General features: G+C 38.2%; 1 protein-coding gene across 2 annotated transcripts; it reads right to left on the bottom strand.

Annotated features, from left to right (window-relative positions):
- Positions 1-322: 322 nt before the first annotated feature.
- Positions 323-19,771, bottom strand: LOC136279798 (ubiquitin carboxyl-terminal hydrolase 15-like). 2 transcript variants are annotated; one of them, XM_066164045.1, is made up of 36 exons: positions 19,637-19,771; positions 19,361-19,539; positions 19,216-19,281; positions 19,028-19,101; positions 18,509-18,606; positions 18,371-18,429; positions 17,745-17,827; positions 15,891-15,952; positions 15,433-15,549; positions 15,180-15,250; positions 14,431-14,562; positions 13,788-13,918; positions 13,520-13,583; positions 13,195-13,288; positions 12,505-12,565; positions 12,224-12,365; positions 11,307-11,831; positions 10,895-10,936; positions 10,530-10,582; positions 9,866-9,914; positions 9,526-9,666; positions 8,856-8,996; positions 8,153-8,247; positions 7,716-7,826; positions 6,562-6,719; positions 6,031-6,110; positions 5,781-5,841; positions 5,480-5,516; positions 4,823-4,934; positions 4,340-4,409; positions 4,188-4,239; positions 2,741-2,784; positions 2,143-2,255; positions 1,492-1,757; positions 1,192-1,269; positions 323-1,076 (listed from the first exon to the last, which is right to left on the bottom strand). In XM_066164045.1, the coding sequence occupies exons 1-36, from the start codon at positions 19,677-19,679 to the stop codon at positions 470-472; spliced, it is 4,311 nt and encodes a 1,436-aa protein (XP_066020142.1). In that variant the 5' UTR covers positions 19,680-19,771; the 3' UTR covers positions 323-469. The 2 variants fall into 2 exon arrangements, 1 of the variants encoding a protein (XP_066020142.1); XR_010717003.1 differs by lacking the exons at positions 323-1,076; positions 2,143-2,255.
- Between the last annotated feature and the right edge of the window lie 361 nt (positions 19,772-20,132).

Here is a 20,132-nt window from a genome sequence, read left to right as displayed (position 1 = left end):
CGTGTGCCACTTTTTTGTTCTTACCACACTTTGACGTCATCTGTGATCTATTACTGAACAGACGCACGGCAACTTTGAATCTATTTGTTAAATATATATATATGTTGCGATAGGGGAAAAGAACAGAGACTATACTTTCATCCCTACAAGTCTGTTTCGTGATTGCTCAGAGAGAGAGAGAGAGAGAGGATATTACTCGGTAGCGAGAAGATATGAATTTTTATGTTCCAAACTTAGTTCTAGTTTAACCGGACATGAAAGACTAGAACAACCTAGGATTATTAATAAATAACTTTATTTGCAATGAAATGGTAATACAAGAGCGAGTACAAAATAAATATTATAATATAAACTAAAATTGTTTAGATAATACATTGTATCAATCATGTGGTCTTTAAATAAGGCGAGGTACACTAAACAGGTACTGAACGTCTACAGCTAAAATGTTGATTTTCATTGTGTCTTGAACCTAAATTCGTCTGTCACTTCCAGACGAACTGCTAAGTAAGCTACGAATTTGTCGGATTCCCCGACGGAACTGATCAGAAGCTCTCCGGAAACTAAGCGACACTTTCCGCCTAACTGTTTTGATAGACCCTTTCTTTCCCGGTCGTTTTCGGGGAATACTGCATCCGATATTGGGAGATGGAGTAGGACCAAGATCATATAATGGAGAATTGTCCGGTGAGACCGACTGGAAAGTCGTTTCTTGAAGCTGCTTGAAGATTCGCTCGTCGAGTTTCTTCAAGAAGCAGTCAGATGTGTTGGTACCAGTTTCAGCTTTAAAAGCTTTCACTTGTCGTGGGGCGTTCTTTTCTTTATTTTCTGGCCAGTCATGGTTCCCCCCGCGATTAAACAGAATCTTGAGGCAGTTAATTCGTTCCCACATGATGGCTACATGTATGGGTGTTAAGCCTTCTGTAGAGGGAACATTAGGGTTACCACCATAGTCCAACAAGAGGCGGGTGAAACGAAGATTGAGAGGAGAGTCCAATCCCACTGCAAAATGGAGTGCACTTAATCCATTCACCAACAAATTGGGGTCGGCACCCCGCTTTAATAACGTCACAGCGCGTCTGTGGGGGAAAATCGCAAAGTAAGACTTATTACCATGAGGTAATTGAGACATGTGTTGGTATCTTACTGTAAGTAAAGACTTGATTGATAAAAAATTGATAAAGTTATACTTACCTAATATTTTCGTTTTCTATTGCACATTTTAGCTCGTGCGATAATCTCTCAGTGTCCATGACGTGACTTTCATCACCACTAAAACAAAAAATCATGAGTGTAATAGCCAAGTGGTTGACAATGAAACACAAAACCAAAAAAAAAAAATTCACTTCAACGATGAGACCTCTACATACAAACAAATACTCAGACAAAACATTCACGCTGTGGTTGGATAATGTTAAACCTTTATAGTACTCGTCATTGTAAACTCTATTATGGGGCACTGAAATGGTAGAGCATACGTTGCTCTTTTTTTACCTGTTCGTGTTGTATATTTCGACAACGTTTTTGGAAGATTGTTTCTTTTGGTAGTGAGGGACGCTTGCTTTCGGCTTAGCGTATGTACGGTCTTCAGACGACACAGTGGTACACGAGTGTGATGTTGAAGGTGAAATTGATGATGGCACTGACACTGAGACGGATGTTAAAGATGACTTCTTTGAAACTGATTTTGAACAGTCCCAGGCCGGGGCATCTTGTGTGCAGGGTTTTTTTCCATTGGTATTTTCCTTCGCTTTCCTTATCTGGAAGTAAAAAGGGAGTGCTTAACACTAAATTTGTGAAAAATTGGCAAGAAATACTTCGAAACTCAACCTCAGGTAATCTCTTCCACTTTGTTTGTATGCCAAACTAAGGTGCGCATCTATTGAAAAACATAAATAAAAAACTCTTTGTGTAAGGGCCCTAAGCGATGGCGCGAAGAGGCCTTAAGAGCCGAATGATCCGCATGCGCCCCCCCCCCCCAGCCTTGCTTAAGTTGAATTTAACTTCTTTTTGAGAAAAAAAATATTATTGAAGGAAGTGGAGGCAATCTTCTTGACACAGTTTAGTAAAGTTAGAGATTTTATCAAAAATAGAAGATAAATGTGGTATCCACACGCGGCATTGCGATATCTTCTGTTTATTTACCTTTCTTTCCACCTGTTTGAGATAATCACATTGTTTACACCTACACTTGTTCATTTCCCATTCCTTGCAGGCTCCCTCAGGTCTGGCAGATGGCTTCGATGGATGGTCTTTCACTCCATATTTTAGAAAAATAATTAAACATTATCGCATATACAATCTCCCACTGCCATCAATTGAAAAGGTCACCTCTGAAAGCACTGCTGCTTTATACTGTATTTTTCCATCAATACTACGTTCCAGACACTTCAACTTTCTTGTAATGTTCCAAAATCTGAGGTTCTTATAGATTTGATAAGCCTTCTGGGAATACATTTTCATGTCGTGTAATGGGGATGTATCTATGGATGTGTAACCGTAGACCACGTTCATCTGCCAGTGTCTTACTTCAAAGCTTTCGTTTATATTTTTATTTCCATAAAAATATTTTGTCCACCAATAAAACTTTTTCCACGTTTTAGGTATCATTCTTTTGCTTCGACATGTTTGCCTAAATTACAAATTTCGGTTTGTCGATTTTAAACTCGCTAACTTCTCACATGTACGATCTTACTGCCTGCAAATTGATATTCTTTATCTCGACTTTCTTGAACAAACTAACCTTTCATTCCCACAGACACCTTCCTTTTTGTCTTCGATCTTCTCCTGAAACAAAAAATGTTGACACTCGCTGAGAAGCTTTCAGTATGAAAGGTTTATGGTAAAAAAAGTTCGCCCCCTTCTTTACTAGTTCGCCCCAAATCTTTCAAATCGTTTTCTTACTGCAGAACATATTCTGTTGAAATCATTATCAGGGGGCGAACTCCCAAAGGTGAAGAGGCGAAATTGCTGTGGCGAGAGACCTCCTGATACCTTCTACCAACGTTACACATGATGTATGTAAGGATATCCACTCTGCAAACGGAAATCCCAATTAAGTGTCGTCAATGATTAAAGGTTGCATTGGTCATGCCTGAACAGATGCAGTACTAAAATGAATTACTTCTTGGTCTATTACGTATTCTTGCACTTGGCTAGGGTAACGTTTGTTTGCTTCAAGTTTTCATTGATCTATTCATAGACCCAATGTTTCGACACTCCTGTCTAGTGCCTTCATCAGGGGTGATCTAAACTCTGCAGCAAGAGGTCCTTTTATACGCTCTCTAATTAGCTGCTCTTTTTTCTGACGAGGTGTAAATGCTCTTTCAAACGTGTACCAAACTGACGTTTGATCTGTCCGATATACTCGTTATCACAGTCATTGCACGGAATAGAATAAATGTCGTCGGTTGGTTGTTCTTTCGTGGCAGCATCCTTAGGTTTGGCAAAAATATGCCTCAAAGTCTGACAAGGTCTTTGAGAAACTTTAACGTTGTGGCTATTCAAAATTCTCATGATGGGTTCCGTAAAACCCTGAATGTAGGGAATAACAGCAAAACCAGTCGCTGGTTCCCTCTCATCGAGAGTGCTACTAGTTGTAACTGGTTTTCGGCAGTTACGGAGAAAAGTTTTGGAACAGCCATTCGTGTTTAGGACGTTAGAGACATATTTCCTCTCCTCAGCCTTCGAATCGAGGGAAGATGGTAGACAGCCCTCCTAAAGTTTTGGCTGAAGTCTTTTTATGGTAAATAGAGGACAATGGATCTTTTCAAAATGTTTGAAGGGTTGAACATTGCAGTGTTGTACAACCTTTTCATTCACTTGGTTTGAATCAAGGAAAAAGGACGATAGGTCTTTTCAAAATGTTTAAAGGGTAGAACATTGCAGTGTTGTACAACCTTTTCATTTGACGACAAAGAAGTCTTTAGCAGTTTTGGTGATGTCAAATCACTACCATTCTCAGTGATTCCTTTCTCCACCGATTCGGTTACATGTTTATCCTTCAAACTCCTGGAAATCAGGAATGCAGTCATGACGAGAGACACAGTGGTAACGGTGCATGTAAACGATAGTTTTTGCTATGCATTGTTGCATAGCACGTCACAAGAAAAACTTATATGTTTCGCCATGGCCTGATTCAAACTATGACTTCATTGAAAAGTAAAGTTTATAACTAATTGTAGTCTTACCTTTTAATCTGGTTTTTGGTTTCATTGTCGTCTGTGGATTCACTATGGAAGGCTAACAAGGAGAAACAAATCAATTATTAGATTTGTACTCGAACATCTATTTGTATCGAGTAAAAACATTTACTTTGACGTCGTTAGATATTTTCTGTTACCTCTGTAAGCGATCGGCTGTAGGATGTTTAGTTTCTCCGTTAGTTCTTCTCTAATCTCTTTTATACTTTTCTAATAATAAGAAAATATGACAAAAACCAAAAGGATTCGAACATAATGTTTCTATTAAACCCAATAAGACATCCATTACTTTTACACCTATCTCCCGAGTTCTTGTTGGATCAATTTTACCAGATTTTGGGTGGGGTCGATGTTGATTCAACTTGTTAAAGGTATTTCGGCGAGATTTGAAATACCTTTAGGTATTTAATGTTTAATTAAATGCTGGGACTCTGTCGACTTGCACAGTTTTAAAATACCGTGTAAGCCGACAGAATCCCAACATTTCTTTTGCTTTCATGATCGCAACCCTTTGCTTTGCTTAACTTAAACCATTATTGTAATCAATAACGCATGAATCAAAGAAAAGGACGATAGTTCTTTTCAAAATGTTTAGAGGGTAGAACATTGCAGTATTGTACAACCTTTTTATTTGACGACAAAGAAGTCTTTAGCAGTTTTGGTGATGTCAAATCGCTATCATTCTCAGTGATTCCTTTCTCCACAGATTCGGTTACATGTTTATCCTTCAAACTCCTGAAAATCAGGAATGCAGTCACAAAGAGAGACACAGTGGTAACAGTGCATATAAACGTTAACAAGCTTATGTCCAGTGGCGTACTGAATACAAAAGTTCGGGTTATGGCTTGGTGAATAACCTTGCAGTAGGCGATATCTGATTTTCCTTGCTGTGTCACTATTGCTTCTAAGTATATTTTGAATAAAAACATTTCCTTTAACGCTAAGGCTTGAAAAGAAAAACTCTATTTCATTTAAGGGTAGTTACCGAACGGAATTTGTTAAACTGATGACCAACGGCGTTTTCGCACTGAAATTACGAAAAGTTTATCGCTGTCGATCTGCGACAAAACTTTCTGGGAAGCTCAACATCTTTCACTGAGGTGTTTGTTTCTTAGCGTATTGGTAGAATATCCTCACAAACCAAACTTAAACTCATATCTAGTGTAGAGGAAGTTAAAATGGTTCATATATCCTGATTGCTAGCCCAATTAAGACTTGAGACCTATAATGATACAGTTTCTAATGAGATGTGTTATCAGAGTAAGATCTATTCTACTCACTCTTGGCTATAACTCGATGATGTGCTCAGCGGCGACACTGCAACACATTAACATGATAAACTAAGGATACTGTCAAGTGTAGATAAATGTGCGTTCGATCGTTAACTGTATCACTGAAAAGGACTGCTTATTATAAGGGTGTTCAAAATCTTCGATCTTCTGCTTTTCAAATCTGAGAGTTAATGTAAAAAGTTTCTAAAACAGAGTCCATTGCAGTGTTTTGTAGATTCTTGCTTGGAGGTGAGTGGGTGTATTTGCATTTAGAGTGAGAATTCAAAATTGAATTAAACCAATAACTTACCCGTTCTTCTGCGATAAAACAGAATATATGCTTTAGCAAAAGATAGGTGATTTGGCAATTCCTAGGAAATAAATCATAAAGCAGGAATAATTATTTAAATCTAGATCGTAAGCTTTTGTGTGGGTTAAATACAACACCACTTCGGTGTGAGGGTAAAAACTAGAGGTGCCTTTCACACAAGAATCTGTTGACCGCCGATCTAAAGCAACATGCAAGAGTTCAAAGGACAGTTCAGATTGACATTAATCACCTTGGTAACACAACTATCATCATATCGGTACCATACTCCATTATTGCTGGTGTAGGCCGTGTAATGTCCGCTGCTGTAACCTGTGGTTTAACAATATGTTACCTTTTAAGTAATCGCTGATCTAAGAATTGAGAAATTAAAACTCATGGTAAGTACGATTTACAGAAATTAACGTGGAACTCCAGTGAAAAAGGCGTGCTTTTTAAAACATTTGGTATTCATAAATACTGCTATAGCTTGGGAGCAGGGAAAGCGCAGTCCTGAAAGCTATGGCTTTTCACTGCAGGCTGGATTACCGATCCTATGTGAGTCGAATGTTTTGTTAGTTCTTGTTTATGCGCCCAGGGTTTTTCCACGGGTTGTTCGGTTTTCCTTTCTCTCCAAACAGTAACACTCCTAATTCCGCTTTGACCCGGATACGGACGACGATAAGCCACTTAACTCTCAAAATATAGGTTAGCAGAGACCGGGTTTTGGTAAGTTAATTGATCCTGCCATTGTCTTTACAGTTGCTAGTTTTTGTTTACTTACTCCCTTCGTGGCAGACACATGCAATGAGATCGTAAATGAAGTCTCCTGCCCCATGTTTCTCTGCACTGTTGTGTTCTAGCTGAGTGTATTCGCCCATGTCTAGCTCATCCATAGGAAACGCAACAGGTGCTGTTATCTTTACGCCGCTCTGACTGTACCTGGTATGAAAAAATGCACGTTCAAACAGATTCGCAGAAAACTGGTAGTCATGAATTAAAGATTGATTGCAGTTTAAAAAACTGGTGGCGAAGGACTTTGTCCTGCGTTTAAATATAAAATATAATATAAGGACATTTTTTTGCCAACTAGTAAGATGAAGTTATTCGACTCCAATTTTATGTTAGTTTATTAGCTAATAAACTAACGTAAAATTAATTAAGTGTGTGGTCTACCGTAACCACTACCTGGTCAAGTCTCCATCTTGGTTTTTGCTTAATTTTGGTCAAGTCTAGCCTAGTCTAGTGTAGTTTGATAATATCTATTCTCTTCTCCTATTCAAATCTGGTAATTCATAAATACATGTGGTCGAATATCTCCTTTAGTTTAGTGTAGCAACTGGTCTTATCATCATTATATCCTGGCTGGTTTCTTGTCTAGGTTTTCCTCTAGTCTTAGTCTTGTCCGCATATATTCTAGTCTGGTCTCCAGTCTTTGTCTCGTTTATCGCCTGCTTTACTTCGTAACATATATGTAGTCTAGCATCTGGTCTAGTCTAGTTGCTAGTCTACCAGAGTAGGTATGTTTCTGGTCTACATATATAACTTTCGGCTAATATCGTTCCCAGTCGCATTCTAACCATGTTCAATCAAGTCATCTGGAAACCAAGGAACTGTAGCCCACAAAATGAATTGACTAAAGAACTGTCTATACTGCCCTTACACCAAACATACCTTGAAAAGAACACATGTCTCCATAATCAACAAATTGCATTTCAGTTAAATAACAATGAGATTCTAATATCTCAAACTATTCTACATCCATGTTCAATATAATGTGATTTATCATTAACGCACGCAGATTAAAACCGATGAAACATCTCAGTTTTTGTTTTGTTCGTTTTCTTAAAGAGTAGTTTCAATGAGCTTTTTTTTTAAATAAAGTAACTGGATCTGGATTCTGAGACAGTATTCATAATTAGACGATACATTACTTGCCTTTTAAGATGGATAATAAGAATATCTGGCAGACGAACTAAACACAAACACTTGGAAGCATTTCTCTCCTCATGACACTTTTGACAATACCACGTGTCTGGCAACTGCTCGCTTTAAACCAAAAGACAGCTGAGTTAACAAGAGGTACTGGGCTCGGTAGAGCAAAGCGCTATTAACAGTGATGGAGATTTTCCTCCATACTCATTTAAAAGTTACCCCGGGTTGACATGTGTGCCTGACGTCGAAAACATGACAATTTCGCAAATTCAGCTGGTACACATAAGGACGTTAAGCCCATTGATAACGCATATCCTTACTGCGCAGACTTGTCATTCATCACGGGCACACAACGACATAGTTAAACAATTGTACCAGTTTTGCTCTATTACGAACAATGGATCCATTTCATTTATAATAAAAGAAGAAGACTTGTCTACCTTTGTACAAATGTCTTCAAGCAGTCCTGAAGTTGTACAAGATCTTCTGTATTGCGAGGCTTCCATATAGAGTCGTGCTCGACACAGCGGCCCATCTTATAAATTTAATTGTCAAAGAGTTTAATTCCAATAGTTTTTATCGATAAATGTAAGTATTTTCTTTAGCTGTTATTAAGAATTCCTCATGTAAGACGGGTGTACTCTGAAACTGAATTTGGTTAATCATACGCATTCCTTCTACACATTATTTCCGCGCGTGAGTACCGCCGCGTCAGTAGACATGAACAAAATGACGACTTTCATGTATGGCCGGCACTCTCTCGTACGATAACCTGTCAATTATTTTTGCAGACGAGCAAGGTGACTCTTTTTATTTATTGGTGGTATTTTTTTCTTAACAAGTAAACGAAAAACGTACTTCAAGGAAGAGAAATTTTATTTTCTAATGAGTAAAAGGTCGACGTTTAAGGCAAAGGGAAAAAATTGAACTTCTTGCTTTGCCGTCTGCTCACACTAGATTAAGATATCTACACCACCAGCGAACAAGAAATTTCAGTTGTTGGAGAATTGGGTGATATATGAGTTTGGTTTGTAACGTTTGCCAATTGACAATTTTCTTCTTGCTCCATTTTAATTTTATTCCAGGGTTATGAACATCTTCACCGGCTGCTCATATTTTAGATAGAATGACGAAATTTCTTACCCTCTCCGCCTCCCAGCGGCTGATGTTACCCAGTTGGACTGCTAAATTGTCACATGGCTGCAGAGTCAAGATCACGTCTTCACTGTTGACTTCGCAGCCTGTGCAGCCGGTGATTTTGGTACAGCGGGAACAGTGGAGTCCCTTTATTACGAAGAATAACAACAAGAACATTCCATCACGAATCTTGCCAATTGTTGAATCAAAACAGAATAAATTATAATTTTTTAATGAGGGGTGTCTTGAGATCTCCTACCGAAAGATTGGGTACACAGCCTCTTTTTATAGAAGACAATGAATCGATACGAAGACTGCGTGGTGTTTGAGTACTCAACCAGGCATTCCCATGTATAGCGTTAGAAGGTCTCTTCTCTTACTTGCTATCGCAGCCCTGCAGCCTTGCAGCCTTCCCACCCCTGACAAACTCACTGTTTTGCTTTTCTGAGCAAGACATTTTCCCCAAAGAGCCCATCTCAAACCAAAAATGTAAAAGGTTACCAGCGAGCTGTCGGGGAAATCTGAAAGGACTAGGAATGCTCGGGGTAAAACGCGATGGACTGGCATTCTATAAAATAAGAGTGTTTAAGATACGTCTAGTGGCCTCATGTTGAGAAAACCAGGATTAACTCCTGCTGGATGGACCGCTTGGCTGGAAAGTAGACATCTTACTTACCTGTTGGTCAACCAGGTGTAAAGTGAACGGGAGTGCAGTCACAGCGTCAGGTAACAGCTTTGATATGAAAGAATACACGTCTTTGCCAAGAATATTCTTGGGAAGGACGACTAAACTGGGATGTCCAAATAACCTTTTCGTCTAAAAAGACCCGAAAAAGTGTAATTGAAAATGAGATGAGCTATTAGATACGAGAGAAAAATGAGACCAGTTCTCGGTGAAAGATGCTGGTGTGAGAAGATTGGAAAAACCACATGACTAAATTTGAGGGCATCTTAACAACTAAGATTAATTTCAAGCTTAATACCTTTAGACTTCTATAATAGTTCTGACTACTGACCCTAGAATCCTCCTCAAATCTTCGCAAAACTATTGGAACCATAATCTTCCTGTGAGGTAATGCAAATAAAGCCTCTTTAATTTAAGTACAAACCGTTAGTTTGATTGCAAATAGACGATTTTCATGATAATGACAACAATAAACTTCTCATCTGCTTTGGATCTCTATATAGCTTACACTTGGTTCCTTCTTTTTGTATGATGTTTTTACATAAGCATTCAATTTTTGCCCGGCATGATCAAGTTACGTCCATACGTGTCATCAATAAGTGAAAGTGACTTTTTCGAAACTCTTGCCGACCTATTAACCCTTTCATCTCTGAAAGTGACGTGCATCTAATTTATTCACACAGTGGTGAAATGGTGGTTATAGAAAGAAGCTCTTAACTGATAAATGAATTCTCTTTTCAGTTTCATCTGAAATGCAAAAATGCAAACTGGAGAAAATGCAGAGTGGTGTCAGTGTGCAAAGGGTTTACCAACATAAATTGAAAGACAGGTTGATTGTTCCCTTTGAATGCTTTGATGAGCAGGGTGTTGTACTAGAAATTCGCTGAAAGTGCCATTGGCATTGATCAGTTGAAAGTTTTTCAATCATTTAGAAATTCTGCAGCTGCTCACTGGAAAATGACCATTAAAGCAATTATGAAATATTTAAACAATACCCTGATTTCTGAGTGATTCCGTGGGACTGTATGACTATCTCTGTCTCGCACCGCTGTTGAAATCGAATATTATTATCAGTTATAATAGAGCAATTTTAGATCGGTTCTGTGTGAAGGCAACTTGTTACGACGTATTTTGGTACCTTTGATGATGAGGCAACGTGACGCAACAGTGTGCCATGATCGTAACCAAAACCGAGAGAATTCGTCAGAAATTGAGGGGCCAGCTTTTGGAATGACTCTTAAGTGATGGCTATCATAATATCATTATTTCACCTGGATTGAGGTCAAATTAAAACTAACAGTAACCTGGAAAATATGAGACTCTCTCGCATATGCTGACATTTTGATTTCGTAATACTCACCGGACAGGACAGTTGACACTCAAAAACTCCTCCAGCTGCATCCTGCATGTGAGTAAACATACATTTCTGGAATGATTTCTCATCATAAATAGAGTCAATTTGGCAGCCAGGCGCAAAGCAAAGTATTATTTGACATTCATAGAGTTTTAAGCGTCAGAGGATATATCGATGGTATTCACTGTGTTTTATTGCCATATACAGAATTTTTTCTCGAAAGGAAATAAAAAAGACGCCACAGACGAAGTGCATGGATAACTAAGCTATTTGCGACAATGTTATTGTCGTATTACGACCTTTTACTAGAAATAGAAAGTTCCTCATTTACTAGAGGGTCTAATCCTCGATTATCATCCTTTGATTCAGGAATAAAGTGATAACTATCATTGGGAACTATGTAAAAGATGTTACTCACCTGAAGGCATTGGCGACAATACAGTCTTCCGCATTTATCATGTGAAACAAGTTGGTTATCTGCTCTCTCCTGCAGACAAATACAGCACGTGGAGCTCAAGCGATACATATTAGACAACGATACACGCTTTGCTGTTTGCGCTGCCTGAGTCTCTGGGGTACTGGTATTGGGACTTGCCAGTCTATACTGATGGAGTTTATCAATTGGAGATTTATCAGTTGTAGAAGATTCAGTGTGAAGCTGATCGAGTGCTGACATGAATTCTCCTGAGGCACTAGCAGCGTCAGGGGAGTAGAACATAGTTGATTCAAAAGCCTGAGTCGAGGATCGTCCCGAGGGATACGTCAGGGATGTCCTTCTTGACTGATTGCAATCTTCACGCAGCTGACCCTCGGTAAACAGTATAGATTCTCGCTGTGAATGACTGGAATCTTCAACAAGTAAAGACTCTGGAGCTTTTGAAGGGTTGAACATGTACAGCTTGCTTCGGCGATCAGTGAATAATGTTAATTGCTTCTCATCGCTCTGCAATGAAACAAAACCGATCTGCTTGCACACTGATTTAGTTATACCAGGCGCTGACTGAATGCATTTTAATCTTTGGAACGAGGGTAATTTATCCATCCTCAAATTGACGCTGATCAGATATTAAATAATTTTAATTTTTGGTGGCTTCCCAAGAGCTTTTGCTCTAATGACGTACACCTCTTATTGGGCTGAAAAAGGAGCTTGCAATGGGCAATAGCCTCAGAGATCGATTTTCAGAAATTCAGTTCTCAGAAGAAATCGATCAAAATTGTAACCAGGCAGCGTTCTAAACCTCGAACATTCTAAACCCTAAAAGGCTTTCTGAAACAAATAGCACAAAAAGTATTGAAGGTTGATAAGGCGGTCAACAGAAACGTTTTTTTCTGTACCATTATTGAAACGATCTGACCGTTTCGCACCACAGACACCTCGATGTCCTCCAACTGTGGTTGTGCGTCTTCGGGTAGCAAGGAAACAAAATTGGCTTTTAGTTTAGATACAGTACTTGGTTTCGTCACGTGTACTTTGTACCTTGGCGAGAGAGAAAAAAGAAAAAACGAAATCGTCTAATGAAACGAGTGAAAATAGAGCAGAAGAGAATCATACCTCAAAACAAAAATATTCAAATGGCATTCACTATGCCTATCAACATGAAGTCTTTGAAAATTACCTAACTGCCCGTATTTTTCCATCACTTTCCTCCTTTAGATCACAGGAAACCCACGTCACAACTGTTTGTAGAATAATGTAATTTGCGATAATCGTAATTAGAATAAATTAATATTTTGCCGGCAGGTATGAGGGGACTAGAGGCGGGTGCGAGGTGCGAGGTGCGAGGTGCGAGGTGCGAGGTGCGAGGTGCGAGGTGCGAGGTGCGAGGTGCGAGGTGCGAGGAAAGTTATGGGATCACAGTTTGTAATTTGAGGTCAATTGTAGGGCGAGGCGTTCTACAGTCAGCCTTCGACGTGTTAAGTTGTTAGGTTCCGTTTTCGTTTAAAATATCGTCATGTTCACATCAGGTTTTACTTAGAGCTGTACTCGCATGGTTCCTTAAGTAACTGTTATCTACTTGTGAATGTCATCATATTCATAGGACACCCTAAACCTCCCAAGGTATCACTGCCTTGGTTGGGGGTACACTTTCCCCTTTTTCTCCACCTGCTGAAAAAAATGAGCGGTACGGTGGCCTGGCCGGCCAACGCACACTTTGTGTGCCCGGTTGAGTCGTGGAGGCAAAATAAAAAGGAAAGATAGTTATCTTAATCGTCGTCTCGGTTAAGTTTGAAATTGATACAAATCTTACTCTAAAAGAAGTGTTTAAATAGATGGCAAGCTAATAGTTTAATTATATGAGACTTACCAAAAGTGTTGTATGATTCACTTAGCAGTGGCACGGAGAGAAATGTAAATGGCTGATATTTGAATGATTTATGACTGCAGCTGCAACAAGTGATCTGAGGATAAAACGAATTAAGATTCTTCGTCTTCAAAGATCTTGCGACCAATAATGCTTCAAGAAGAGCACTTATATTAGTAGTAGTGAAAGTCTTGTTCTGACTGACTGAATATCTCAGCTGATATAACATATTTATACATCATTAGAGTACACCATCCTTCAAAATTGTGAGAATATCACCTCAAACGCAATTGTCTTGATACAACAGTAAACCAGCAATTAGTTTTACCTCGCTTTGCAGTTGTCCTTGAAAAGTATCAACGATAAGGGATTCATTACTCCTGGTGTATTCTCTGAAAAATATCAATAGAAACATAGAGTAGCCCTAAAGTATCCGATTGTCATTTGATGTTATTAAGGGGAAAACAGTCAAGACCGAGTAAACTGGTTAAAACAAAACAGATAAGAGCAGAAAAGTTAAGTTGATTTTCTAGTTCTTTTAAGCTCTAGGGTGGCCTTTATGTGTCCCAAGCTAAGTGACCTGAGACTGCATTTACCTCCATCTCTGCTCCGCACAGTCATTTTTATCAAGCTGATATGGTGACGAGTTATTGGAACTGTCAGCAACACAGTTAAGTTCGTGATGAAGTCCATCCAGAAACAGCGCGAGAAATTCGTGACAGTCATGCTTACCGAAAGGAAACGAAAGAAGAACGAGACGGTGACATATATCAAGAGATGATCTATATGTTTAACATTTCTGCGTTGCAGGGCTTACATGCGACGTCTATTTGTACAGCAGGCAGACTAAAGACGAAACGAAAAAAAGTCTTGAGGTAGATTTTTGTCGGCTTAAAGGGTTTACATGGGAATCTCACACTCTTCACGTGAGTTTCTCTCAGTATTAGTCATTAAATTCCACATTTACTGACTTAACCTGAATCGCTGTCAAGAATTTTTTAGACGCGCAGGCTATCACTTGCTAATTATTCATGAATAGTGCGTGCTGTAACATGTGAGGCAAGCCATGACCTCTTTATGCCAGCTGATCCAGCTGGATGCTGATTTCTTGGAGTTGTGACCAGCTCCTCCTTTAAAGGGGACTACCTTGACATGGCGTGAATTGAATATGAAGAAATCATAATAGAGAGGAATACGAGTAGAATCATGCTGTAGCAAGATGTCTTTATGTCAGCTTACCTGTCTGTGAGGTGTAAGTTGATGACAGAAGTGTGTAGTGATTGCTGTGTACAGCTCTGTTGGATCACAATCCATGGAACAACCACTCCAGACTTTCGTCACCAGCTCACCTAAGACTTTGCATAATGATTGCTGCAAAAAGATAACTTCTCGTTAAACACTTAATAAATTACTGTATTACACATTTTAAAATTGTCGGTCGATTCTATTTTTCACCTACTAGCACTAGATCATTCGATCAGTCCTCATCTTTTGCAAATACTTGGGAGAGAATACTTGAAAATCGTACATTTCAAGTGGGAATTAAAATTGTTATTAGTAATAAATGGAAGATCAGGCTTTATGTTCACTACCTCTAAGTTTTATAAAAAATTGCCACTAACTTCCGAGTGAAATTTATGTTTTCAGATCTTTACTTTTCACATTCCATAAGTGTGCAAAGATTAATATGCAATATGTAAATATGCCGAAGGGAAGAAATATAACAAGAGTATGTAAAAATATCAGAAACAGCAAGTAATTTACGATCGTTCAACCGGTCCAAAAACATTATTGTTAATATTCGTCTCACCTTATCAACAATTTATTGAAATTTGCTAACAAAATGAATGCTACTCAAGAGGAACGAGAAATTTTTCTTCAAATACCGGGTTTACTTTTATCTTCTTTTCTTATAAAACATTGTGTTGTTGCATAAGTAACTTCGAATTGTTTCCGATGTTTAAGAGTTGTTTAAAGCAAATCCTAACCTGACTTTTATTTGGTTTTTCCCCTTGCAAACTCTTGGGGTTCCTCTGAGACACAGTTTTGTGCCCACCACCTACAAACAAAAAAGAACATTCGTTATCTTTGCTTGAGATGACCCACCCTGTGGAAAAGGGATTAAACACGTATAAACTCGATAGTCATTACATGAGATGCCATGATAGACCTTGAAAGATTGTGCATTCCTGTATCTCCCATTGTTCACCTTTATCGCGTGAAAATATCTATATATCATACCTAAAAAGAATCTGCAAAATGGTGTCACACTGAAGAGGCACTGTAAGCCTGCATTCACAAAACACGTGTTGCCGAGATTCTGCAGTCCACATACACCAGCCACATGAACCTGAAGCTCTGCAACATGTATTCATGGAACAATAGACATCAATTCGACTTAGCGTATGCATCAGGGCTGGGTTATTTAAAGCTAAGTTAAGATAACCAAGGGTTAATGTAAAATCTGACCTCAGGTATGAAATCTTTGAAAGAACATTCAGTATAATTCTTTTTGCCTACAATGTGATGCTTAGACGCTCCAAAAATAATAAAGAAAATTATCTGGAAAAGGCTTTTGAAGAAAGAGATAAAGAAACCCAGATTAAATCTTAACCCTGGGTTAGCGCTAATCAGCCTTCGAACAACTGGGCCCAGACCTCTAAATTGATCAAAGCTGTAAAGTGCTCGATAGGCCTTACCTTTAAAACTATCGGCCGATCTTTCTGATAGTTTTTCCTCTGCGAGGGGTACACAATGCGTACTAAAAGAAAATAAAGATACGAACTCAAGAAGAGCAGAGGATTCTGAAAGGAACCTCCCCACTGACCCATGATCTACAATACATAAGATTGGTAACAGTTGTAATCACCGATAATAATTAGATAATTAGAATATTTATTACAATCATTATGAAATCGCTGGTGATTCTTGCAATCCGAGTGGCTCTCACTGGTGCGATTCTTTAACGAATCGCACCATTTTCGTTCTAAATCGCATCTCTTCCCAGCTAACGAGAAAACTGTACTATAACACAAAAAACAATCAGACCTCTAGACTTGTTTAAGAAAAACTCAGAACTGGATTAATAAACTGTTTGTACACACTTGAAACTCCTGTATTTGAGCGACTGAAACTTGCGATTTTAAAATGGATGTAATGAAGTGGTAATTGAACTGTGTCGTGCAGTTTTGGCCTCCGGCAACAGGTTAAAGGCAAGCGACCGAACCGGAGAGCCATGACACGAAATAAAAGCAACTAAAAAGTAAAACAAAGTCGTATTTTTGCTTGTATATTATTGACTAGTAATCACATGATTGTTCTCGTGCAGTTTGGGCTAAATTAACGATTTTTAAATAAAATAAGTAAAGATTTTTCCAAAGATTTTTTTATTTTTGGGGGTTGTAAAAAGAAGCTGTGACATTTCTTATATTCGGATGCCATGCAGAGAAAAGATAGTAGTAAGATTCTTTAACCTGTTTTTCCTTCCTAAAAAAAAGTCCTCTGCGATGTCTAAAATTAACTGACTCTTAACTTGCAGCCACCCGAAGGCACAAGTTTTTTAGCTGTAGATGTTTGATGTAACCCCTTTGATATTATTATTATGATAATGTGAGCAAAAACTTTTGCTTCGGTTTAAGAAGCGACGGGTATCTTTGGGACTGATCCCAACTAAGTGAATACCTCATTATACTAAATGCATTACTTTTAAGTTGTACATTACAGAATATGCCAAAAGTCAACTGTATTTTCTTAACATGCATACGAACCCTTAAGCTTGAAAAGAGCTAAAAAAAAACTAACATCCTGTGACTCAAAGCTTCGTTATGCACTACTAAACCACAATTTGCCAAGCCTTAATTCCAACACGCTTACAAGCTAAATAATAAAAGGTTCTATATTTACTAAAAGTTCCTGTTTGCTTGGAAGGGAAATGCATAAACATAATTCTATTGATGAGCCCGGAAATAGGCTGTTACTAACGGCAAAAACAAAACCACTTATGGTTTTTTGCGAAAGAACCTGGCAGCTGAATGGTGCCTTCCTGTGTGACTGAGAGATGGTGCATGTGCCAAAATGTCGTTGTCAAAAACTGAAATAATCTAAATTCCCTGAGCGAAAAAAAGGGTTTTTGTGAACTCTATCACACTGTAGTTGTTTGACTGTACTTTTTATGGCATGGTATGAAAAATTCATTTTCGACTGGGTTTTCGTACACTTTCATCTTTCATATTTGACCTTGGTCTGCATGTTAGTCGAGAACACTTTTGGTTCTGAACATAACATCCGAAAAGTAATACACAGTTTCGCTGTGTCATTTTCGTTTTCGATTTTGTTGACAGAGAGCTAAATTGCATTTACAAGAACCCTTACGTCTCGTTGAAACTAAGCTCAAAGGTCGCAATTTAGAGTTACAAGATTATTTGTCATTGATAGAGTTTGAAAAATACCCTAGTAGGCGCGCATTCACCAAAACCCAACTTAATACTATCTGACAGGGTATCACAATGATCATATAAAGACAAGTATCAATGAATGATCGATGAAACTGTTACCCTGTATCTACCGGGACTTGTGCTGATTTCTTGATATAATTTGAAGGACTCAGAGGCGATATACTATCTTTATTTTCTTTTCCCTGTAAAAGAGATTACCCACCATAAAAGTAAATAACGATAAAATATCAATAAAAAGTCAAGTTTCAATGATAAGAGCATCGCAAATCTCGCTCTACGCAGATGAAATTGAATTTTTACGGATTTTTTATTACAATGTCGATTATCAATAAAATCCATTAAATAAAGTAGCCAGTTATGACCGTAACTTGACAAGATAACTAGTTATTACTTATTAGTTAATTAAAACATTATGCGTTTCTAAGCCGACAGTATTAACGACTGTCCGGGAATAGTCATAAATATCGAGATCGTTTTTGCGATATTAGCAGTAGCCCCTTAAAAACTACTGGGATTTGTGGAAGACTCGAGCGATGTTAGCAAAGTACAAGTCAAGTACCAGGCTGATATGATGGTTCATTATCAGATTTACTATAAAGCCAAAAAAGAGGACTCGACTAAGTGAGCGGAGTTTCTCTCTACAGAGCTTTTCGTGCTCTCGCGTCCTGTCAGTTCATGCACAATAGAACAGAGTTTTTAAATCGTTTTCTGAAGACACAACCTACCGTTGCTTGTTTGTCTTTTACTCCACAAGTTACAGCGGTTAAAACTTTATTGAGCTCTTCTGTAATTTGAAATGTGATCAATTCATGACTTATTTTTCTTACTAACACTCGACAAATAATTTTATTACTTCCTCTTACCTCTAATTTTGTTCATACTGCTTTCGTTGCTGTTATCTTTCTGGATATGCATAAGCTTGTCTTTCGCATTTTGAGTTTCGTTGGGTTTTATTTGAGTTCTAAAGATCAAATTAAACAGAGTCGAAAGAAATAATCTTTTTTGCATTTTTAACGAACTCAATGTTTAGCTATGTGAAGAAAATGACATATTAATGAAAATGATGACGACTTGAATTGACTAGTTTACCTTGTAAAACTTAAATTATAAATTTCTTAATCGTTGAATGTTGTCCTTCAGTAGTGTTTTAGAGAATAAAACTGACAAAAGATCAAATGAGGCCTTAAAATACTGTAAAATTGATGTTAAAAAGTTAATAAATCAAAGCTTTCGCCGATCCATGGTGTCATTGTGGATCGGCGAGACTATCGGATTTTTAAAATATTTTAACATCAATTTTACAGTAGTTTAAGGACACATTTGAACTTTGAAAACCGTGTCAGAGATCGCTAGCCTCAATTCATTTCTATGCTAAAGCTAACCTTTTGCAATTTCCAGCTCCATCTTTTCCACCAGTGAGGTTGCTGTTTTGTGCTGTGAGCTTTTGAACTTTACTCTAACATTTAGAGAAAAATGATTTTGTGCAGTTGGCAAACTTTAAAACGAGAACAACAACAACAATAGAGATATAAGCTTGACTTAAGTGATGTACGTTTATTTGCTGTTTTACCTCAAGTAATCCTTTTTCCTTCTTCAGAGCTGCAATTATTTTCCACGCATCTGTTGCTAACCTGTCCTGAAAATTAATTTATTTCCTGATATCAAAGCTATCATCAGTATGAAGCTTACATGTTCAATAAAAGCTCAAAGCAAACCTTTTCAAGCGCCTTCAACTGAGCGAGGAGGCGAGTTTGTTTTTCATTCAGCGCCTCTTGCTGAAACATTTCTATAAGAGAACTAGCTTGTTTCTGCCTCTCCACCAGTCCTTCAGTTACACCGGACTCAGGTTTACGATCTTTGTCTTGGAGCTGATTCTCAACGAATGTTTGGGGCTCTTTTTTGCGAAGACGATGTGAAAGAGATAAACAAGTAACAAACTTTGAAAGAACTATGAAAACTGAAACTAAACAACCGCAAACTAGAAAACTTACCTTTAGCAATGACAGGAAACTTGTCAGTCTTTCCACCATTCATTTTCTTTTGTGTATGGAGAGTTTCTTATTTTAAACGGCAATATAAAAGCAAACCGAGTACAGAACAATTTTCAAACAGACGTTATGATGTTGTGGCGAACTCCATTGACGCGAACAGTCCACGAGATTTGTGACGTTGCATGCCACATTTTCCCGCGCGCTAAGTACTACCCTCGTTATCATAACGAGGGCCACGTAAGTGTTTCGCGACAAATCTGGCCTTGATTGTCCGAAGGTCGTGTAACACTATCCACAAAACAAATCTCTATACAGTGGATAACGGTAAACGCTTTGCCATCACATATCCGCTGGGTACCTATTTATCCGTTGGATGGCTTTATCCACTCTTTATACAATTACGACTGGACCCCGGTATTTTTTTTTTGAAAAAGAGTTTAAGGTTTGATAGATCTAAAAAAGATTATTCTATATCAAAAACAGGAGACGAATGCCT

Source organism: Pocillopora verrucosa, chromosome 3 (genome assembly GCF_036669915.1).
Source record: "Pocillopora verrucosa isolate sample1 chromosome 3, ASM3666991v2, whole genome shotgun sequence".
In the NCBI taxonomy this organism is placed as follows: domain Eukaryota; kingdom Metazoa; phylum Cnidaria; class Anthozoa; order Scleractinia; family Pocilloporidae; genus Pocillopora; species Pocillopora verrucosa.
This window is presented reverse-complemented; position numbering and strand designations above follow the sequence as displayed.

Coding starts and splice junctions, on each gene's coding strand:
- LOC136279798 (XM_066164045.1), bottom strand. CDS start 19,679: ATGAATGGTGGAAAGACTGACAAGTTTCCTGTCATTGCTAAAG. Junction 10,937..11,306: donor ATTGTCGCCAATGCCTTCAG/GTGAGTAACATC, acceptor ACTCACATGCAG/GATGCAGCTGGAGGAGTTTT. Junction 5,517..5,780: donor GTTTTATCGCAGAAGAACGG/GTAAGTTATTGG, acceptor AATGTGTTGCAG/TGTCGCCGCTGAGCACATCA.